The sequence below is a fragment of the Gymnogyps californianus genome, chromosome 5 (assembly GCF_018139145.2).
Source record: "Gymnogyps californianus isolate 813 chromosome 5, ASM1813914v2, whole genome shotgun sequence".
Lineage (NCBI taxonomy): Eukaryota > Metazoa > Chordata > Aves > Accipitriformes > Cathartidae > Gymnogyps > Gymnogyps californianus.
Window position 1 is genome coordinate 66255043 of NC_059475.1, and position 24245 is coordinate 66279287.

Sequence of the window (24245 nt, forward strand, 5' to 3'; positions counted from 1 at the left end):
AGGATGCTTAAAGAAGTGCATGACTTCCCGGCTAACACAGCCAGTGCTTGTTCCTCCATGAAGAGGAGTTATAGCTGACTGCTTAGTTTCCAGGCAAAATAGAGAGGGATTTTTATTAAGTCCTTTTTGTAAGCCTGCAGTAAGCTCTTCACAAACCAATCTCTTTATCTCAGCCCTGACAAAGAATAAGCACAGCTCTGTTCTATCTTGGTTACACAGCAGGGCTGGAATTGAAGGGAAAAAGACTTTGTCCTGGTTTCAGCTGGGACAGACTTAACTCTCTTCTTAGTAGCTGTGTTTTGGATTTAGTGTGAGAATAATGTTGATAACATGCTGATGTTTTTAGTTGTTGCTAAGTAGCGCTTATCTTAAGCCAAGGACTTTTCAGTTTCCCATGCTCTGCCAGCAAGCAGGTGTGCAAGAAGCTGGGAGGGAGCACAGCCGGGGCAGCTGACCCAAACTAGCCAAAGGGGTATTCCATACCATAGAACGTCATGCCCAGTATATAAACAGGGGGGAGTTGGCCGGGAGGTGCGGATCGCTGCTCTGGCATCGGTCAGCGGGTGGTGAGCAATTGCATTGTGCATCACTTGTCTTTTCCTGGGTGTTGTTTCTTTTTTGATGTTGTATTCCTTTGCATTACAATTATTATTATTCTTTGTTAGTAGAGTATTTTATTTTTACTTTAGTTATTAAACTGTTCTTATCTCAACCCACGAGTTTTACTTTTTTTCCTTTCCTCCTCCCCACGCCACTGGGAGAGGGGAGGGGGAAGCGGCTGCGTGGTGCTGAGTTGCTGGCTGGGCTTAAACCACGACAGACTTTTAAAAAGATGCAATGGCAACTGTTGCCTGAGAGGAGAGCTGGCCTAGAGGTGACTGCACCCTGGGTGAAGGATGGGTTGTAATGGGAGCTTGCCTTTGTATTTAAAATGTAAACGCTGCCTCACAAAAGCCTTGTTGTCAGCAGAGAGCCTGGAGATGCTCCATGCCCTGTGTTGTGTGTATGAACCCTATGCACCTCTGGATCCGCGCCGTGGCAGAGCAGCACATGCACTGCCCTGGCTACCAGGGCGAAGGAGGCTGCATTGCCCAGCGCAGGCAATGACCACACGTGAGTTAGTGACGGTCATGCCTTGAGCTATACTGAAGCTCTGTTGATAAACTCGAGAGAGGATCATATAATTTTATTTTGAGCTTGTGCTCACTCCTGTTGGAGTTCAAGCTCTTCCAGAAAACACAAGAGCAAGAGACATCTCTGAGAAGACACTGGAACCAGCCAAAGTTCTCAGCTGATCACAGGACTGCAGGAGCCGCTGCTCTCAGAAGCCTGCCGAGTATCAGGAGAGTCACCACAATACTCTGAGCAGCAGCACAGGCTTTCTCTGAAGCTAGTAAGTAGCAATGTTTCATGACTTTATTTAGATGTATCTATGAAACATCTTTGTGCAAAAGAAGATCCACATAGCTTTCCATAATTTTCAGGGAATTTTTGGGCAGCCTCTAGAGGATACATGGGAGAAGTATTTAAGGCAGCAATTGTTGATCTATGAAAGGACTTTCCGGCTTATGTACAGTAAGTAGTAAGCACATCTTTTAATGTGAAGCTTTTCCCCTTCCTTTTAATTTTCTTTTTAGTATAGGACTGAGAATTTTGCACTAGGCACATGCAAACTTGCCAGCAATGAACAACGAAAAGAGCCGTAACCTGTGAGAGGGCAAGTAGCTGTTGGTCTCAGCTCCTTCAGTATTTACTCAAAGCCCATGGCTGTTGCTCCCCAAGCTGCTGGCACTGCTCTGCAGTGAAATGAATAATTCACCGAACATACAGTCTGGTTCCTAATCTGAGAGGTTGTTGGTGGTAGCTGGTGATATGTTACTGGGGTAGCTGTGGCATGGCAGCACTGCTAAATATTACAGATGGCACTCCATCAATGAAGCTGCAGCTCTGCATCAAAAATTAATATCCTTCCCCTAAGCTGTCAAGCTCCATGCATGCATGTGCTGGCACAGTGATTTAAGAAAATAGCTAGCTTAACTAGGTGTATTTAAGGGATGATCCAAAGCCTGTTTGAATCAGTGTAACCCCCTCTCTCACATGCACACAAATCATCTCTGCTAGCACTTCCAAGTGGCTGTTGGCTCAAGCGTTTATGACTGGCAGTAAGAGGAAGGTCATCTATAAATCTCTGTAGCTGGGTACAGGGCTCAGTTAATGCAGTTGAAATCAGAATGTCTCATGTGCAAGGCCCAGGGGCTCCTCGGTGATTAAGATACTATTTCTATTAAACATTAAAGGCTGCTCTGCTTAAAGATTTTACCTGAGCTGCACTCTGAAGAACAGTCCCAGGTGACAAACTTCTGTTCCACTTGCTGTAAGTAGGCTCTGCATTATTAGCCATCCTCTTGCCATTACTGTTCATGGCAAATGTGCCAATCCACCCTGCCTGCCCCTTTAAATAAGTGCTGCGTTAGGGCGGCAGCAAAACAAAGTTGATTCCCGGTTTTCTAAAGTTAATAGTGTCTTTCATATAGACCTTCCTTGGTTGTGATCAAACCCCCAGTGAACATCTCCATGCCCGTCACTGCAGTGGCCAGCTTGGGATCAAGGAAGGTCTGTCGTGCCTGGGAATAGAATCAAAGAATCATAGAATGGTTTGGGTTGGAAGGGACCTTAAAGATCATCTCGTTCCAACCCCCCAGCCATGGGCAGGGACACCTTCCACTAGACCAGGTTGCTCAAAGCCCCATCCAACCTGGCCTTGAACACTTCCAGGGAGGGGGCATCCACAGCTTCTCTGGGCAACCTGTGCCAGTGCCTCACCACCCTCACAGTGAAGAGCTTCTTTCTTACATCTAACCTAAATCTACCCTCTTTCAGTTCAAAGCCATTACCCCTTGTCCTGTCACTACATGCCCTTGTAAAAAGTCTGTCTTTCTTGTAGGCCCCCTTTAAGAACTGGAAGGCTGCTCTAAGGTCTCCCTGGAGCCTTCTCTTCTCCAGGCTAAACAACCCCAACTCCCTCAGCCTGTCTTCATAGGAGAGGGGCTCCAGCCCTCTGATCATCTTTGTGGCCCTCCTCTGGACCCGCTCAAGCAGGTCCATGTCCTTCTTGTGTTGGGGACCCCAGAGCTGAGCGCAGTACTGCAGGTGGGGTCTCATGAGAGCGGAGTAGAGGGGGAGAATCCCCTCCCTCGACCTGCTGGTCACGCTTCTTTTGATGCAGCCCAGGATGAGGTTGGCTTTCTGGGATGTGAGCGCACATTGCTGGCTCATATTCAGTTTTTCATCCACTGATACCCCCAAGTCCTTCTCTGCAGGGCTGAATGCTTCAGTCCACTTTGGTCTAGGTTTTATATCATCTGCACAGCTTCCAGGGTCTGGTTTCTCCCAAGAATGGAGGAGCATCTCCAATACCGCCAGCTAACAAGTGTCTGTTGGACCACCTCAAATGGAGGCAATGGACCCTCCACTGCTGTGCGTTTGGATTAAGGAATTATCTGGGTAAGAAATAAGCCATCAGCCAACCTGAGAGAATGGGGCTTGTAGATTTTTCACTTGCCTTGGACCTATTGCTAATCCTTGGATTGAGCGTTGCTGGTGATGGCAGGAGGAAGGGGGGTAAAAAAAAGGAAGATAGGGTTTGATTCTGCTAAGGGAAGTAAGCTCATACCACCTTGAGCAGTATAAATCGAGAGAGAAAAGGTGAATGGTCTGCTCAAGCCCTTAGAGTGATTCAACAGGACAATTCAGGTGAATAAGAACTACTCTGGGCTGTCCTGGAGGATGCTCTGCATTACCTGAGCTGGAGCAGTGTCCGGTGGATTGTAAACATACCTCTTATTCAAGGTCCGCACCTTCCCCTATTGCTCTCACCACTGGTCTGTGCCATGCTCCTGGTGCTGCAAGTACTTGTTGGAGGGTCACCCACAGCAGCTCTGCTCACTGTGTGCCCTGGTTTGGGGCACGAGCAGCCCCTGGTCTCTGTGGGTGAAACGATAGCTCTGTTTTGCACAGAGAGCTCAGTCAACATGTGCGTTTTCCAAATGCACAGGGCATAGACACTAGAAAGATTTGGTTCGTCTCTCTAGAAAAGCAACTGCTGCAAACTTTCTCTCTAAATGAGGTTTCATAACACCAATGGTTAGTGGGCTCTGGAGATTTTTTTTCCCCCTGGATGATTGCTGAATAGACCTAGAGAGGAAGCTGTGGGGAGGTGGACCTTTGATCAGTATTTCCAAGGAAAATGCAGTGCTGGAATCAAAACATTTCAAGCAAACACTTTCACTCCAGCTCCTCAAATTCTCATCGCACAGTTCTCAAAGGCTACCCTGTCTGCTCAGTGATTAACAGCTCCTCTCTCTAATTGCCTTGGGTGGAGACTGTCTGAGTTTAAAATGCTCCTACTGTGGGAATTTTCGCTTTAGTACTTTCCCTGATTTATGAATGGAGATGGATACGAAAAGAAGTCCAAACCTGCTCTCTCAGACCGCAGCTGCCTCGCAGGGCTGGCTGTGCAGCAGGGGCTCATCCTGGCCCTCGCCAGCCCTGCCCTGGGCATAGCCAGAGGCTGCTGCATCCTTGTCCTCAGAGTCTCCTCTCGTTCCGTGATGGATAGAGACACTGAGACAGAGACGCAGCTTGCGGTGAGGACCTGGGAAGCTGCCAGGGAGATGGCAGTGTTGGCCTCAGCATACTTGCCCATAACAAGGGCTGTTGCTTGTCTACCTTTCATGGGGAACAATGAGCTATTTCAGAGATAGATGTGACAGATAGTCCTTGCCCACCCTTGCTGCATCCACCAGCACTGATTTCACTCTACCTGGAGGTCGCATTCATTTTTGTCAGGGAGGCAGGCAGTGGCAGCTTTTCAGACAGCGCTCGCACCAAGTGTTTCACTGGCTGATATCTTAAACCAGTGTTCCTCCGCTTTTAAGTGCATGCTCTTGCTTTCTGCAGTTTCGCAGGTCCTGGGTCGTAACAAGTCTCCCCACCCTTGTATGAATTCCTGGGAACTGCAGTTTCTCCAGGTTTCTTTGGGGCAAGGGAACCAGCACACACCAGGAGGGCTTTGGAAGTACAAGACGATCTTATGAACAGGTCACCAGTGTCTCAGTATCTTTTGGAAGCATAGCTTGAGATTTCCACTTAAAGACAGTTCTGACTACCTGGGATAATGTGATCTTGAACAGAAAGAAGAAGAGGGGATTATATTTTCCAGGGGAACTTATGGAAAAATTCAGTTTAGCCAGGGTTGTGAATGGTTGGGCTGGCAGGAGTACCAGAGTACTCATGTACCAACACTCTCGTTAGCGTTGAGCTTCATCCAGGGTGAGAGAAGCAAATTGGTCTGTGGCTGTGAGGGCAGTTAAATGAGTTGAACTGTATTTTGAGGTTGCCTTGAAGTCGCTGTCATGGTTGGAGGTGTGCTGGGAGCAGGGTCCTCCTCGCAGGGCCGAGACAGGGCGTGTTTTTCTGTCCCTGTGATGGAGAAGGGAGGCTGCGAAGAATGACAAGTTGTTGAGTGAACATGTTGTAATTTCAAATCACCGCTGCGGAGCCTAAACTTGATTATCATAGTAAGACAAAGCAGGCAGCAATTTTTTACGCAGGATTATTTTCTGTAAGCTGCAATAATACTCTTGATGCTTTTTTCTTCAGAATGATTGCAGACGCAGTCTTCTCTTGTGCTGGGATTTTACCATAATAACTTCACCAAGTTTGTAGTGTTATTCATGATTACTTTAGGTTAGGTAAAAGGAGAGTTGGCTGCAGCACTACCAACACATTTCCATTAAGCAGCCTTAGATCTCCAGTCAATTCATAGTGGAAAGTAATGTCATTATCCACATTTTATAGATGGAGAAAGTGAGTCACATTTTGGTGAAAATCTTGTCAAAGATCATTTGGCAGAGGTGGAAATAGTCCAGTGATCTAGCTACAACACTGCAACAGTTAATATGTGTATAAAGATCAAGAATATAAAAACGATAGACTAGTGTGAAGTAGTATTTCTGCACTGAAATTCAAGGAGCCATAGCAGGTAAAATCAGTCAAAGATCAGCTTTATTCATATAGTAACTGGAACAGACATAAAATTGCAAACAGGTTTTTAGAAACGTTGTCTGGGGGTGGTTACGTGCTGTGATGATTGATGGATTGAATTCTTAATACTCCCTTTGGGCTTACTATAAGCTGCTCACACTTATTATAGATCTACTATATTTAATTTCGTTACCAAGTTAATTGTATTTTCCCTAAGAGCTCCAGCAGCCTGCTGTGTGTTACAGTGTCTTTGCCAATGAACTGCTCCACTTATTGGCTAATAACTGACTGTAAGAATTTTCTTTATAAATGCAGTCTCCTTAAATGTTTCTGATAACATGGTCTGCATGAGTATTCTTCTGGCTTCTCTTTCAGTTTGCCTTACTCTGAGCACAGCAATATTTTGGGTTACTTAAAGGTTTAGTGCCCCTTTGTCATATTTACTATCAGTATCTGAACTGTAAATATAAACATTACTAGTTTGTGAAAGCCACTGTAATTGCTCCCAAATCTCCCTCAGCACAAGTGAATCTTGAAACAAAGGCTTAGAAAGATTGGCTTTGTCGAACTGCGCTGTGTAGCTAGGGAATAAGTGTGAGACTTCTTTAATTATTTTTACTTTTTTTTTTAGACCTCTCTTAGACTTTCAGTAATGTTTTTTTTGACGTTTCAGAATGTCTGAGCATATTATTCACAACTTCAATGTAGTATTTATACCAAGCACTCCTGATATAGAAACAACAAACAGTACGTATCCTGTGACTGACTAGTTTGATATGATGATGTACCTACAACACTCCCTGGCATAGCGAGGAGTGCACAATTGCTGGTAAGAAGAGTGTGTTGGGGTCCCATTTGAGGTGTCCAGCCTGTCGCCTTAAGTACCTTATTCAACTATGACTAATGTTTTCAGTGTAAGCTTGTTTTCTTGTGCTAGTAGAAATTTTGATGCTGATTGCAGAGAGAATCACAAACTCCCTCCATGTGCTTTGCTATAATATAGCTCTTTCCTTTCTTATTACTCATATGTTCCATCATTTCCCAAACAGTGCTGGGATGCTTTCTTTTGGTTATATGCTAAATTCTTTAACTCTGCACAGACAGTTTCTGTGGTGGATTTCATTTGGCAGAGTCACTGTTGGAGAAGCAAGAGGAGCAATAAACTGGTGCTGGCCACCCTCTATATGGAATTACTCTTCCCTTCTCTTAAAAGAAGTAGTTGTTATTTTTATGTCTATTCACAAACAATTTCTAGATAAAGTCTTTTAGTTCAGATCAGAAACACACCAAAGTTGGGGTTCTGTAAACATTTACTAATTTGTACAGAAGAGCTCCAAGAGAAGAGACTGGCCAAGAGTCATATCACTGGCCTGGTGGTCAGGATGCTCTGCTTTGGACACGGGAGATGGAAGCGTAAGTCCCCACACCACATCGGGGAGATGATTTCCAGTCCAAGCCCAATTAACTAGCCTGTTGCCTACTCTTGGTATGGAGTTTATTCTCTGTGGGAGCAACAGATTAATCCCAGGCAGGGAAAGGTCGTGTCCCAATATCCTATGTGGATTGTGGTTTATCTTTGACCAGATCAGTTGCTCAGTCCCTTTAATTCAACTCCTTCTTTCCCTTTTCTCTTCTGACGGGTGGAGGTCCTTTGATTTGTCCATACATGAAGTGTACTGCACAGGCATTAAGTGAAGCTTACTCAGATCACGGATGCAGCCATATGATGTTGGGCTAATTAGGGTGGGCAAAGCACTGAACCTGTCCTGCTTCCAAGACCCAAGCTCGCTCAGTCTCTGCACAGCCTCGCATCGTACATCTGGTTCTGAGCACCCCATCTCTCAGCATCAGCTCTCCCTATGCGCTGTGTAGTGACCCTTGGAACTCCGCACCATAATGAGGATTTTGTGTGGTGGCAGCGTGGCTAGGAGTGAGGTACTGATGAGTCTTTGAGGATCTAGCCCCCACACTCAGCCCAGGGAGCTGCTGGAGCAGAGGCAGGACTCACGGGCTGGTTGTAGCAAAGAAAACTGTCTGGTTGTGTCACAGCTCTCTGGGTGCCATTTTCTGGCATGATTCTGTGATCTTCTCTCTTCTTGTCACGCCAGCTTTCAGATAAGAAGCACAACCTCGCATCCGTGCCTTGCTGTCTGCATATCACCTGATGCAGACAAAACAGAGAGCATACTTCCCTGCAGGATGACAAGGAAGCTTTGATCACTCAGACAAAATCAGGGCTAAAATGGAGCTCAAAGGCCCCTTCTCCTCCCCTTGCGCAGAGGTACTGTCTTCACCAGGGCTGTGGCTGTCTAGTAGTTGAGGCTGTTGTGCCTTCGGCTGCTGGTTTTGATCACCTTATGCTGCCGTTCATCTACTGCTCGCGGGGCACATCCTGTGGCCAGCAGACTGGAACTGACAGTCTTTGGCTGCTGATGTTAACACTGCTTCATGGATCGGCTGCTAGGAGCCTCGGTGGTGGCTGGCACGAGCAAATTTCTTCTTGGGCAATACGAAGTGTCAGCTAGACAAGGATCCTGGCTGGAGCTGGCCTGGAGACCCAGTGGTCTCTCCTGCCTTCACATCCCCTGTTCATGTAGCATCACCCTTTGCTGTCCAGGCTGCTGGAGTAGGTAGCTTACTCCTTGTAGATCTGAAATGAAAACCTATAATAAATATAAATCATTCTCTGCCCATGCCGCTGGCAATCTCTGCCTTCTAACAGCCCAAACTAAACACTTCTGAATGTAGTGGGGTGGAGCATCTGCCTTGCTTTATTGTAGGATTGAGCTCTGAATGGAGGGTTCACAAATGATGGGATACCTCTTGAAGAGGCTCTGGATAAAAAATATTTGACATGTTTATAGAGGAAATATGGATTTTTTTTTTTTTTTTTACAGGTAGCTAGCAGTGATGCTTTGTACTTGTATCACCTGTAACACATTGGGGATCAGGCTGGAGGGAGTATTTGCCTACGAGGAAAGGTGATTAACCTTCTCTGTGCGATGCTTCAGACCATTTAAAAGGATCTGCAGACCTACAGCTACTTACAAAGGAGAAGAAACTTTTAAGGGAGTTTATAAACTGAGGATTTATATAAAGATTTTTTTTTCCATGGTGACAGTAACTGTCTATTATTTGGACAAGTCACTTTGGTATTCTCCATCAGGAGAAATCTCAGGGAGGCAGGGTATCATCCTAAGAATATGCACGAGATCTGGCAGCCTGTGAGGCTGAAGGTAGAAATGGCTGGGAGAATTTTTCTGGCTTCTGCCATGCACTATAAAAGCATCTTTGTTTTACAGCTGAGGAAGCCTGAGGCAAAAGGAGCTGAGATTTGGTCTAGTCACACTGGCAGCCAGACGTCACAAGTAATGGAAATTATTGTGTTGCTTTCAGAGATTTTTGTTTGGAAAGTTTTTTGTTTAATCTTCCCTGAAGTGCCTATTAGGATATGTTCCTAAAAGGTAGGCATCTATTAAGGGTGTCATCAAGACTCCTTCTCTTCAGGGTGGTAAAAATGCAGAGCAAGTGCAAATGGTAAATAAAGGATCTTTTTAGATACTAATGAGGTAGTAAAATGTTAGATGACATTCAAAGGTAGTAAATATGGAGGAATATATTGTTACGAAACATTCATAAGGAGAAGCTCTAAGTTAGCTGTTACCATCCAGAAAAAAGATCTTCAAACTGTGGCAACATCTTTGAAAACACTTCCAGACACAGCAGTGCTCAAAAAGGAAAACAGCATGGGAAGGATTATTAGGTAGGAATAAATAGCAAATCAGAAACTATCACTTGGCTTTTTCTGCAGAGCCACAGTGTGTCTGCAGTTACATTGTGTGCAGTGCTGCTGTGCCATCTCAAAAAGGACAGGCAGAACTAGAGAAAGACACAGTGAAGGACATCAGAGATGGCCAAAGATATGGAACAACTTCTGTACGAGGAAAAGTGAAATCAAGAAGACCCTTCAGCCTGGAACAGAGAGAATATGATGGAGTTTTGTAAAAGCAGCAGTAGCATGGAGAAGATTTAAGGGAGCAGTTAAACATTGTTTCTCATAATGAAGAGACTAAGGGGCACTAATGAGTGGTCAAGTGGGAGGTTTTAAAGTAACAAAACAAATTTCCTTTCACAATATGCATTTTAATGTGAGGAACTTGTTGTAAGACATTGTTTATAGAAAAGCCTACAGACATTAAAAAAAAACAGGGAAGAAAAGTCCTTTTAGATGCAGCTTAGCAATCACATGGAAAAATGTCATGCCACTTATCTGAGGCATTTGGACTAGGATGGGATGAAGCACCCTCTGGAACTGGTTATCTTTCTCCATTGATTACAGCAGGAACGTAAAGGTTCAGTTTAGGCTAGATGTGTACGTTTTGGACAGCTAAAGGAAGGTGTGATAATTCTTCTCACCCTTTCTGACAAGTTCTCCTTGAAACTGACTTGCACAAGGCTTGTAGGAAGATAAATTCTTTCAGGTACAAGGCGATGAGCCCAACTTGTGATCAAGTCAGCAGAAAGCTAGATTCTCTGGCTCAATGCTGGAAAAGCACAGGAACAGCAGTCGGTGTCCTGAAAAGATAAGAAGCAGATCCAGAAGGGAGCGGGGCAAGACAGGGTGGCTCAGAGTGGAGAAGGGGCAGGAGGAGAGACAGTCCAGACCTTTGGTACACAACTGGCATCGATCATTACACTGAAAGGGAATTAAAAGTGCTGAAAGCTGTGAGCGTTCCCTCAGCTGTGATAATAATTCTGCATATTACAGATTCAACTGGGTTTGTTTTGATGTTTTTGTAATCTCTGAAGTCGCATTTTGAGGCTACTTTCCAAAGTGGTTGCTTGTATTTGTGGTTTGTGTTTTTTTTTTTTAACACAGTCATGATGTGCCTTTGTCTGTAGCATATAATTTTGCCTCTGGTTTTCCTCCTGTATCTCACCGAGCAATGCTGCCGTGGAGCGAATGCTCTCTCAGGTGAACAGGACAGTATGTGCACTAAGCAGCGGGCTGCAATTCTGTTAAGGAGATTGAAATTTGCTCTAAGAAAGCAAAAACTTTGTTAGTGTTTCATTGCCAAGTGTGCCATGGCAAGTCAACCAAAGCAGGACGAAGAATGATGGGGAAGTTTCTTATCCCACGTTTTCCCATGCAGTTAGTGATGATCAGCGATTTATTTTGTGAGCTCCACTCGAACACCCGCTGGGCCTGATTCGCCGATGTCTTGAGCTCTCCAAGCTACAACTGAAGCCATTGGGAGCTGTGCTTTGAACATATAAAGTGCTAAACCACAGTTAAATATCTGGAAAATTGGTGCGTATGTCTCTGCACCTACATCCCTGCTTGTAAAATAAGGGCAGCGAGGCCTTTTGACGTTAGCAGTGTGTTGCGAAGATGAAGTCAAAAAAGTGACTTTTGCATTTTGTTTGCAAAACTCCCAGTTTCTCCTGTGATGAGTGTCCCAGAAAAGTCCCACAGGGAATTATTCATGTTCTATTCAGTGCAGAGGTTTGGTGCTGTGCAGAAAATAGGGGCTCAGCTCTCACACAGACTAATGAGTGTGGAAAAATAGTGACTTGGTGCCTTGTCCCCACTGTGTCAGCACCTCCAGGAGGTAAGAGACTTGTAGGAAAAATAATATGCAGTCATTTCACCGGCTTGAATTCAGGGGGATAAGTAAAAGCTAGCTTTGAGGTTGTGCTACTTAATAAGTCCTAGAGATGTGAGAGTGGATGTGTGTGTTAGGAAGAATGGGCATGGCTCTGTGCCCAAGTCAAGGGGTAAGGAGAGGATGAGGAGGAAGAGCCATCTTTTGAAGTACGCATGAATAAAACAGCTTTTGGAAGTGGGGCAGCTGTACAGAGAAGGGGGGCTTGCCAGAGCCATTTCATAACAGCCAGTTTGGGTATGGGGCCTGATTTCAACAGGTGGTTAAAACCCATCCAGCACAGTCCCGATGGCACAGACAACCTTTAGTCTGGTGTTTCTGAACTTTGTAGTCCTTGACTTTGTAACCTTAACATTAATGGTCTCTGTTTTCAATGTAATAAATCGAGAGGTAGCAACAGAAGTTTCAGATACACATGGCATCTCCTTGAAATGGAAACATTTGATTTATACCACAATCAAACAGCTAGCAGGGAGGTAATTTATTACAAATGAAGGAAAATGACTGGAAGGCCTTATTCTTCACACCACATGATAGGAAATGGTTATTACTGCTCTAAATTTCAATAGTATAATAGTCACAGCCCTGGGATTAGTAAATTTATTTATTTTAGAGGTTATGCTAGCAAACGTGTCAGTTCCACGTTACACTTCAAACAGAAACCCAGCACCGCCCTGGCTGTGACAGGAGGCGGTTTCCTGCCCTGCAGCGTGACTTTTGCCAAATACCATTGGGCTATCATATTAAAAAAAAAAAAAAGGCACTTCTACCAAGCCAGTGCTCTGTGGCACTCTTTCAAGTAGATCTCAGTGCCACCCCAAGTACCATTTTTATCATTGAAAACTGATGCTGTCAGCAGTGTTTGATATGAATTGAGCATTTCTTCTTTTTGAGTAAAGAAAAATACTAGGTTCTCCTAAAGATAAAGATTCATATAGTGCAAGAGGGAGCAGCAGAAAATTAATCACCACCAGACACTGAAAACATTGTTCATGGCAAGTTGCGGTACTTTGGAAAACAGAAAGAAGTACTACAATTTAAAAAGAATATATTTAGCTAAAGATTTAACAGCTGGTTCTGTTCCTGATGAAAGATTTAATAATTTATGTGATGAATAGCAAATAGTTTTGATGTTATCTGGGTTAGTATTTCAATATGACAGCTTGTTCTGGCTGCAGAATATGTTGGTCTGTGCTGATATTTGACAAGCCCCGTGTCCTGGTTTCGGCTGGGACAGAGTTAACTTTCTTTTTAGTAGCTGGTACAGTGCTGTGTTTTGGATTTAGTGTGAGAATGATGTTGATAACACGCTGATGTTTTAGTTGTTGCTAAGTAGCGCTTATCTTAAGCCGAGGACTTTTCAGTCTCCCGTGCTCTGCCAGCAAGCAGGTGCACAAGAAGCTGGGAGGGAGCAGAGCCGGGGCAGCTGACCTGAACTAGCCAAAGGGGTATTCCATACCATGGAACGTCATGCCCAGTGGTTAGCTCAGTTGGTTAGAGCGTGGTGCTAATAACGCAAAAAGGTCACGGGTCTGATCCCCAAATTTCCAGTATATAAACTGGGGGGAATTGGCCAGGAGGCACGGATTGCGGCTCGGGAACTAACTGGGCATCAGTCAGCGGGTGGTGAGCAACTGCATTGTGCATCACTGTTTTTTTTTTCTTCCCCCCCTTCCTTTTTTGTTATATTCCTTTTCATTACTGTTATTATTATTATATTTCATTATTACTATTGTTAGTATTATATTTTACTTTAGTTATTAAACTTCTTATCTCAACCCACGAGTTTTACTTTTTTTTTTCTCTTTCCTCCTCCTCACCCCACTGGGAGGGGGAAGGGGGAAGCGGCTGCGTGGTGCTGAGTTGCTGACTGGGGTTAAACCACGACATCCTGTTAGATACACAAGCCAAAGTCTGATCACATAAACACCAAAGACCATATTTAAATTACTTCAATGCAATATGTGGGATTGATAAAGGAAGAACTATATTGCCATTTTCCTTCTGGCCCTATAGGTCACATTCGATTGTATCTTGCATAACAAAACTGAAGTAACTAGAATTGGAATGGGGTATTGCGGTAAAGAGGGAGAAAAGAAAAGATTTTTTAACAACGCAGCATCTAGGACTGATTCCCTGGTGCTCTGGGTTGGATGGACTCTCTGTTGTGGGAGTCTTTTTAGGTACAGAGTAGCTACAGGTACAGCAGATTGTCGAACCTGGGAGGAAGACTTGGCTGCAATGACCTCTTGAGATGCTGTTTCAGGTTCAGCTTTCAATGGTTTTATGATCCCTGGGGCTCTTGAGGACAGGAGTAATCCTCTGGCACACTAGTATCTGGAGATGCACGCCTGGTCCAGGTCTCTGGAAGAGACATCCCTGCCTGTGCTTAGTGGTAACAGGCAACGTACCTCATTTTCTACCTGATTTTAAACAGATGTGTGGCATTTGACAAACATGGGATAAGAGGCTTTTTTATAAATAAGAATATCAGACTGAAAGGATTGCCCAGTGCTTGTTAGCAGTCTGGAAAGCTCTTTAAACACAATGTCAAGGAGAAGGGGAGAATGAGATATGTATATTAGGATCTTACCTCTAATGGCTGAAGCACTAAAATGAAACAAGCAGCAGGCTAGGTGATCTTGCAGGAAGAGATGTGATGATACATGTGAATTTTGAAATGCTTATGGAAGCAGGAAAAAATACCAGCAGAAAAGTTTGGGTAGCAGCAGGTCTTTCTGTGGACACAGAAATAAATCTCCAAATAGCAGAGCTCAAGCAGAAAGTTCAGAGACAGCCATAAAACATGCAGTGCCATCTGGGAACAACCTGGATTTAATTAGAAAACTGTTTGCAGAAAAGATCTGCTGTCTATCCCAAGCTTTCTCCTTGGACACAGTGGTGGTAGATCTCCAAATAGCAGAACCAGGTTAGGCGTTGGAAAACAGAGCACTTAACAGCTTCCCCTTTGGTACAAGTAATGGCTGAAAAATTGTACCAGCAGAGGGAGTGGGACACCAGATTTCTTTTTCCTACATATGTATGCAATCCAAGGAGTTTCCAGAGAGAAACCAGATGTTAAAAACCAGACTTCACCCACTGATCCTTTCGAGAAAGTGTTAGTTGATGTAAGTTTTCTCCCATGGCTATGAAGTAGCTGCAAAGGCAGAAGAATAAAGTCTCCAAATATGCATTGCAGCAAATATTATGGAAAAAGGTCACAATGTTTTTAGGGTACTGGCCAGACCCTTCCAGTTTTGTTTTTAATGTCCTGTCACAAGACATCCCAGATCTGAGGCATATGATGGAAACAGGACTGAATACTCTGGGAAATGGGGCTGCAATATGCGATGAGACCTGGATAAGGAGGCTGGGTCAAGTTCATTGCATCCTTTGGGGGAAGGTGACTGGGCTCCTTTGGCAGGCTCTCTGGGTGTGATGCAGTGCTGCTGCAGGGACTACATATGCAGCATCAGCAGCAGATCACAAGTCCTATGCGTCCACTTGTGGGGCAGAAGAGAAGTCACAGTGCTGGGCTACAAACGCGGCAGGTATGAGCCCAAAGAGGGGAGGGTGCATGGAACTCCAGCCAGATCTGTCACGCGATAAAGGTGCAAAACCATGACAAACCTGCCTGGAGAAAATCCAGGGAATCTGAATTCATGAGGTCCTTCTGGAGAGGGGTCAGGGATGTCAACACTGCTTGGCGATATGACACAGTCAGTGTGCTGAGGCTGGGCAGTGAAGACCAATTGCAATCTGCTTGACTTAGCCCAGCACGGTAAACAGATGGAAAGAAAAGGATAAAAAACCACCTCACCTTCACAGACAGTTCACGCCATAAAAACCTCATTCCCAAAAGCAAAAAGGCTCAGCTTGCAGTTGTACTCCTCCAAAGGGTGATGTACCCAGCCTCCTGAGGCTGGCAGGGAAAGCAGAGCACAGCTAAAGGTACTGTCCCCAGCCTGGGAGGCCTTGCTTTCTTCACATAACTTATCTTTCTGACTGGCCAGCATGTTTTCAAGGGAGATATGCACACACATGCACACGCACACTTACTCAGCTCATCTGAGTGCTTGCTGCTGGCCTCTATTGAGTTGTGCTGCCCTATACCCTCCCAGGTGCAATTCAGGTAACTCAAAGCATGCAGTCAGCAAATCTGTCAGCCTTGGGACAATGCAACAACCTGCTCTTCTGCCTCCTGGAAGTATACGTGACTCAGGATGAAACATCCCTGCCTTTAGAAGCATCAGGATGACTTTTTTTCCCCAAGTCACATCACACAGTTATTTGGTGGTGACACTGAGGGCTTGATTCGCACAAAACTTCAGAGCCATTTGGGATGTGCTATCAAACACTTCATGGCCTCCAGCTGCCAGCGCAGAAACATACCATCTCCTTGGATGTTATACTTGCCAGTGCTCTGCAGTTTTCTCAGATGCCCCATGGCATCTTAAATGACCCCAGATGTTACTGATGTTCAGGTCAATGAATTAAGCCCTGCCTCACCTTAGGAAGTGGAGAGGAGTCACATTAAGAAGACTTCTGGAGTGAAAGTGCAACCTGTGCGATGGGAGACTGGGCAGAAAGGGTCCTTGGCAAGTAGCTGCGAGCTCTTCTCTTCAGAGGTGGGACTGGAGAGTCCTAGGGGCACACAAAGCCGTATCATCCAGCTGCTCATTCCTGAGCTGGAGATGATCAGTAAGGCTGCTCCTCTCTTTAGGCACCAGGTACAGATTCAGTCTAGGACATCAGAAGGAGCTGAACCTCCATCCTTCTATAGCATATTGATCTGAAGGACCTGTGAAGGCCAGGGGACAGGACTAATTTTATTGCTGGGGTTAAGTCACATTGCTTGTTTTAATCTCCATGCTTTTGGGAGTGAGTCCGGAGAGGAGATCACTTTCTCCAACAGCGTAAGATATGCCAAAAGGAAGGAGGAAGAGAAGGAGATCTTTCGTTTTGGCTTAACTGGCTGGAGTGTGGAGCAGCCTAAAGGAATTGAGTTGATGTAGGCAGGGAGAAGTGTGGCAAGAAAAAGCTGAGGATAGACTGGACAGCTGCTGCTCAGGTAATACCTTATGTATCACTGGGAGCTTTAAGGGGTTATGGAACTGATCTGAAGACACCAAAATCTTTACAGTGATGTCAGATGGTCAGGCCTCATTCCATCAGCATCTTTTCTGTCTCCCCAGAGAGCAAATCTCTGCCACCAGGAGGTAGTAGAGATTTTTGAGTTTTTCAAGCCACTTTTCATGAACTCTTATCTCCTCAAAACACCATCTGGGAAACTTCATAGGTGCAGATGTATTGAAAGAGCCAGCACTTTATTATTCGCATGAAAGCTGCTTTGTAAAACTGCCCAGTGTTGCAGATTTCTTGTGTGTGTTACACAGAGTGTTGATCGTTGTGGGTCTTGCTGTGCTTCCTGCTGATGTCAGAAGCAATTGAAAACTGGCATAGACAATCGCAGGGCAGAGGAGATTTCTGACACTGCATCATGAGCTCAGTATTGTCCTGACCGCCATCCATCCGGACGCTTCCATGTCAATGCAATAGCCTGTTCACTTTTGAATGACACCAGCCTCCAAATCCAGGGACAGGGAGAAGTACACAAAATCTTACCAGATGCTCAAGAAATCAGTGTGGGTCTCATCGCAGCCGAGTCCTGAATCACAGTGGAGAACACCAATTCCTCCATGCCTCCTGAATGCTGAAGACTGTTCAGAGATCAAATCCTGGTTTGAATGGGAAGGGCAGGAGTTAGCAGGAAAGTGGTTCCTTGGAAATACCATCATAGATTTATTCCAAAAAGTTCCTTGTTTTCTCTACAAATAATTATTTCCTTTCCCTATCCCTACCACTGCAGTCAGACTGGAATCTGAAAGTCCCGCCAGACTTTGTCCACCCCAATTCTCACTGCTCCCAAGAAAGATCTTCTGCTGGTATACATGGTCACAGCTCTTCTGAAAACAGCGTATGAACCTCGTTGTGGCCATTCATCATTCTCAGACCTTGCTGAAGAAGTGGGAGTTGAAAAAGTAGAGCAATGGGTATAAACCAGTCTATCAGCTGAACTCTAGCCATCAAAGAAGGCAGACAAAAGGCATGGTCAGTACTTCGCAAAAACAGGACTCAGTAGCCACGTGCTATTTGCGTTTGTATGGAGTTCTGTAACTGTTATTCTTTTTTTGTCATTGAGACTGAGCAGAGGTGCCTTGGATGACCCTTAGGGAGCAAATACCTGCAACAACCTGTTGCAATTCAGACTGAGTCTCTTCTCTGTTTCCCCTCTCTTTGATACAGGCATCAATAAATTGGCAGTGCTCCTGCTAAATAAATGTTTCCAGGAAATGTTTGAGAGCATGGGCTCAGAGGAATAACTCCCTCCCTTCGCTATTTGGAAACAAAAATGATGAGTGCCCTGAAAGCTCCTTTCTTGCTAGCTTTAGTTAGAATAAACGTACAGAGCTGGGGGCTTGCATTTTTATACATCTTGGGGGCAAATGCTAACTACCCCTCTGTCTCCTAGTGCCCCAAGAGGATCAGAGCATGGACATACTCATACAAAATTGCTTTGTAGCATGGGGATTGTTTAAAGCTGCGCTGCTGTCTGGACTACAGGTGCGCCGTAAGAAAAAAAGTGCATAAGCCATTTCTTCAGGCACTGCCCATGGAACGGGTTCGTTCAGCCCTGGCGGTGTCTCCTCTTGCCCCCTGTCCTGCTGCAGGCTCGGAGCGCGGGTGAGCTCTAAGGGCTGGGAGTAAGCTGTTCATCTTCTAGGAGAAAACCACAGCCTGGTTTGGGATCAGGAAGGCATTTTTTCCTAGCTCAGATTGTCACCGTTTCGGTGTCTGCATGGACACATCTCGCTTGACAGCCTCCTCCTTTTTCAAAATTTCTGTTTCTTTCTGTTCTTTCCTTTCCCGCTCATTCCCATTTCTCTTCCTTGTTCTTCAACATTCCTTTTGTTATTTTTCTGGCAGCTTTCTCCTCCATCCTTAATACCATCTTTGTGTCTTAGTTTCAGAAAAAATTGATTGTTTCTTGTTCTTCCTCCCTTCAATGAAATCAACTGGCATTAAAAAAGCTGCCTAGCTCATTGCCAGATGAAAACCTTTTAATATCTGGTGATGCTCTGAAATATTTTGGAACTGGACTTCAAATTTTGTTCCAAGCTGGAATCTCCCCAGTTTTCAGAGGGGAAAAGCTCTTAAAACCAAGCTGCCAGCTTCAGGCATCTTTACACTAAATGGTTTCGTATTGTCAATGAGTCCTTTTTGACCTTGATGTCAATGGAGAGACTAGTCCATCCTTCATCCCTGGTGTGTGTGAGGCAGAGTGCGCAGGAACGGGCTATGCTCCAGTGACTTCCACGGGTACCACTTAAGAGGACAATTAGAGGAACCTTAAATGCTACAGACTTTCTTTTCCCTATCTATGGGTCCAGCTTCTTCATGTTTATGCTAGTTTTACACCAGCACGACTTGTCTGAGAGGAGAACTGGGCCCATAACATGCAAAATAATTTTCTCCAAATAACATGAGAGAAGTCCTATTTGCCATGACTTTTTAAAGATTCTTGCTAAGTTGCAGTCCAAGCCAAAGTGACACATTCTTGTTAAAAAAAAAAATAGTATATTGGAATGAAAACAGTTAATTTGGAATTATCAACTTGTAATTAATTTTTCACTTAAAAGAATCACTTGGCATTAAACATTCCTTGCTGTGGCAGGTTTTTTTTTCTTTTTTCACATGTTCACAGGCTCATAGGTAAGCTGCATTCAAAAAGTAACGGGCACCGACAGACCAAAGCTGCCTGCATTTTTTATAGCTCACTCCTAACAACAGCTTAGGTCAGAACCTCCTCAAAGAGAGGAGATGGCAGGATTGGCAGTAACCTCTGCTCACGGACAGAAATCACCCCTTTCTCTCACCTCAGGTGGACTGGGGAGGTACGTGGAGGAGGATGAAGTAGTGAAGGAGAAGGACAAGGAACTGGCGTGGGAAAGAGGAGAACTGGGTTGTATTCCTCAAAGCCTGTGGTTGATCTGCTTTACGATCTCAGGCAATCACTTCAACTTCAAGCATTTTTGCTACCACTCTTGCCCCGTGTCTTTCCGTAAAACCTTTGGGCTGTTTGTCCAATGTGGGGACCTACTGAGCTATCACCGTTGGGTCTTTAAGGTATCTTGCAACATAAATAAGGAACTGAAAAGGAGGAAATGATGCCTCTTGCCTCACGGAGAAAGACCAGAGCCAATGTGGTCAGAAAATGGGCAGGTAAGGAAAGGTCTGCTTCTTCAGGCTCTACTCATGTGAGGATACTCGCTCTTTCATGACAGCACCATCCAGTGGGATTTGAAAGGCAGCTGTGAAATACATCCAAGACTCTTGTTCCTTTCTATTTGAGGCTCTCTGGGAAAGCTGTGAGCAGCAAAAAAGACACTGGGACAGTCTGTCTGCAGAATCAGCAAGATGATCAGGAGACATTTACATTGTTCTCTCACTCGAGAGGTTATTTTTGCAAACATATGGCCTGGAGTTAAATATGGTTTTTTGAAAAACTGCGGCCAAATTCTGTGGCCATTAATGGTGTAAGTCTCTTTCTTTCTCTAGAGAAAGTGTGCTGGTTTCGGCTAGGGTAGAGTTCATTTTCTTCATAGTAGCTGGTATGGGGCTGTGTTTTGGATTTGTGCTGGAAACAGCGTTGATAACACAGGGATGTTTTAGCTATTGCTGAGCAGGGCTTACACAGAGTCAAGGCCTTTTCTGCTTCTCACCCCACCCCACCAGCGAGCAGGCTGGGGGTGCACGAGAAGTTGGGAGGGGACACAGCCGGGACAGCTGACCCCAACTGACCAAAGGGATATTCCATACCATATGGTGTCACACTCAGCATATAAAGCTGGGGGAAGAAGAAGGAAGGGGGGGACATTCGGAGTGATGGTGTTTGTCTTCCCAAGTAACGGTTACGCGTGATGGAGCCCTGCTTTCCTGGAGCTGGCTGAACACCTGCCTGCCGATGGGAAGCGGTGAATGAATTCCTTGTTTTGTTTTGCTTGCATGCTTGGCTTTTGCTTTACTTATTAAACTGTCTTTATCTCAAGCCACGAGTTTTCTCACTTTTACCCTTCTGATTCTCTCCCCCATCCCATCGAGGGAGGAGTGAGTGAGCGGCTGTGTGGGGCTTAGTTGCCGGCTGGGGTTAAACCACGACAGCAGGTTTAACTCTACAGCCATTTGTAGAGTCTGCGGGAAATTCAACCCGTACAACAAGCTCCAGGTTAAATTGATGATTTTAAAGCTCTTTTCTGGATCAACCCTTAAATTTTAGTCACAGAGTGGTAAATACACAAATCTCTGCAAAATAACTTTAGCATATTTACGCAACTAGTGACTTTGATGGGCCTGTTAACTTGAAAAGATGAAACAAGTAAGTCCCCATGTGCCCCTAATCACGTAAGTGTCTTTTTCTTGGTAATAAATGGTAGTTCATACATCTTACTCAGCTAGGCTTCCTCTGCACTCCTTTAACCATAACTTGCAAAAAGCCTAATTGCAGAAAAAGCAATCTGCTTGATTTTTTTTAAAAGAAAAATTGTCAACTTAGTAAGAATTCAGAAACAATACAAAGCTGCAATTCATTATAAGCTTTCAAAGAGACAGAGGGTACCACTGTGCAGCTATTGCATAGAGTGATGTTGGAAGGGAACCATAGTCAGGAGCAATTTCAAGAATGGCTTTGCTTATATTATCATCTGGTGATGTTTAAACATGCACAGCATGTCCTTGAAAGCCTAGGGATAAAAGGAAGAGAGGAGATGAAAAATTAAGCCAGAACTAAGGTGTTTGGAAAGAATTTGAAGCTTAGAGTTGTTTCTGGGCACATTACTTCAACCTTCAAATGAACCAGTCGTTTCTTTCCTTCTCTTCAAAGTAACACTTTTAAGTCCCAAAATTTGACTTTGAAGCTGAGATCAATGCTGGTGATGTTCTCATAACACCAACTCCCACTGGAGGTGAAATTGGGAAGGGGGGGACTTGTGGTTTATTCAGAGATTCCACACAACACACCAGGCAAGTGATTTTTGCATCAACTGTGCTTCCCTAACTAGGACAGAGAATTTCAATCTTGCAGAAGGGGTTAGAGCCTTACCAGTTCCTACTGACCCAGCACCTCCCAAAGCCAACTAATACATGGTCTGGCTCTCAGCTGCTTCTGTCCCACGGTCTGTGAAATCCTGGAGGGGTACAGGCTGCTTATAACACTCCACAGATCAGAAGTAAAAAGAAAATGTCTGTTGTCAGTTGGTGCAAATTCGCCATGCAGGAGTCTGTGCTTCTGTTGGACAAATACAAAAAAATCTATACATTGAAAAACATTAAAAGTCACTAATCTTGTTTCATAGCCAGCCTAAAAAGGGGATGAAGAAGCTGTGAAATGAGCTATGCCTTGAATTCCTGAGTTATAGATGGTTGATTTGTCACTGATTTGTAACTGCCCTTAGTATTACCTAGCAGCACGGCAGGAGACAGGAAATCAAGATCAAAAGAGTATTTAATATCTTAAGTGCATTTATTATATCTGCCTTCATACACCAGAAAATGTTGATCTTCAAAGCACCGTACAAACACTAACCAGCTAATGACTCCCCATGCAAAGCCACAGCAACGGCTATTTTTAATACATCTGTTATTTGTTTGTGCTCATAAAAGGCTGTTTTGTGCCATCAGCTTATTTAGCCAAGCACAGAAGGGAGAAGAATGAATGTGAACAGAGGAGGAAGCAAAGGATATGAAATGTCTTGACCGGGTTCCCCATGCACCAGTTAATGGAAATGGCTGGATGAAAAAGGAGTAGGTGAAGATAAGGTATGACAGAGCCACAAAACAATGAAAGGGCTGGAAAAAAGTGAGCTGATTACTAGATAGGAATACATCTTGGAGGAAAAAAGGCTGGTTACTAACGGTCTTTTCAGTCTAGCACAGAGAAGTGTAACAAGGACCAGTAGCAGGAGAAGTCAAGTAATTCAAAGCCTGATTGTTACCAAAGAGAGAATTAGCCTTTGGAATGAGTTACCAAGCCAAACAGTGAATTTCTCACCTCTTTTTTTCAAATGCAGGCAAGGATTTAGAGGACATCCTACGGACAGATCTTAGTTAGAGCAGGTGTACAGCCTGCCTGGGTGGCAGAGGGCAGATATCCCTTCTCCTCCTCCGAACTTTCCCACAGCATGGGACAGCCCAGCTGCCACCACGGAGGCGGTGTGCCTCCGAGTGACACGCAGAGAGAGCCACGGGCTCCTCTGGAGGGGCACGGACAACACGGAGCAGTGAAACCTTCCCCCCCACCCCGAGTCCTCAAAGGCCAAATTTGGCCTCTATCCTTTCTCTGACACCTGCGGGCAGCCCCTGGGGGGACAGATCTGGGGATCTGGCTCTGCAGGTCTGTGGTTCACAGGTACCGGTTTCAGGACACCTTCCTCACCCATGTCAAGCCCCCAGCTACCAATGCGTGGGGAAGCACTGACCGTCCCGCAAGCCGGAGTAAGCCCCCCCTCAATTCCACAGACAACCGTGTCCCTTGGGTGGTCACCAGCCTGAGGAGGATTTGGGGGGGCTTGGCACGAACAGGGTGACACCAGCGTTTCTTTACACAGACCACAGCTGCCTGAGCCGGAGCCTGCTGCTCTGAGGAGAGACCCCCCCCCTCGGCGTGCCGGGGGCACGGAGCCGGCCCTCACACCCCCTTCCCGCCTCAGCAGCGGCCCAGAGGAGCCAGCCAGCCCGCCGTCCCCACCTCCTCCTGCCGCCCCGACCCCCGCCTTTAAATAACGATTGAACTGCTACCCCCCCACACACCCCGCATCGCCGCTTCCCGCCCGGGGCTGGGCGGGAAAGGGCGGGCGAGCGGGGAGGGGGAAGAGAGAGGCCGGGCTGGGCGCGGGCCGCCGCCGCGCTGCGGAGCCCGTCCTGCACCAGGCGGCGGAGTCAGAGCGAGCGCCCCGGCGGCACCGCAAGCTGCGGCGGCCGTGCCCGCACCGCCTTCCTCCTCCTCCTCCTCCTCCTCCTCCTCCTCCTCCTCCTCCTCCTCCTCCTCCTGCTGCCAGCCCGGCCCGGCTCAGCTCGGCGTCCCGCCCGGCCGCCCCGCGCGCGGCTCCCGCCCTCTATGGATGGGAAGGCAGCACCCAACGGCGTGGCCACCATCGAGGACAGGATCTTGCGGATCACGGGCTACTATGGATATTACCCGGGCTACTCCAGCCAGAAAAGTAAGGCGCCCTCCCGCCTCTCCCGGCCCTTGGGGGGGGGATGTGTGAGGGGGGTAGGAGGTGGCGGCAGAGCCCTGAGGGTGCTCGTGGCCCCCCCCCCAAATGCCCTCCCCACCCCTCGGGGGGTGCGTGTGGGGGCCAAGGGCGGCTCCCTCCCGGGCTCTCCCCTGAGGGGACGCGGCGGGCCGGGCGAGCTGTTGGCTCTGCGGCCGGGGGGGGGGGGGGGGGGGGGGGGGGGGGGGGGGGGGGGCCGGCAGCG

The 24245-nt window shown here is 46.0% G+C and overlaps 1 protein-coding gene across 2 annotated transcripts in view; it reads left to right on the plus strand.

The window, feature by feature from the left end:
• The first annotated feature begins 23860 nt into the window (after window positions 1-23860).
• Window positions 23861-24245, plus strand: part of SLC35F4 (solute carrier family 35 member F4) — a 130525-nt gene continuing 130140 nt past the window's right edge. For both annotated transcript variants that reach the window (XM_050898524.1, XM_050898525.1), the window contains exon 1: window positions 23861-23986. In XM_050898524.1, coding sequence (XP_050754481.1) covers window positions 23884-23986 — 103 coding nt within the window. In that variant the 5' untranslated portion in view covers window positions 23861-23883. The remainder of the gene's footprint in view (window positions 23987-24245) is intronic.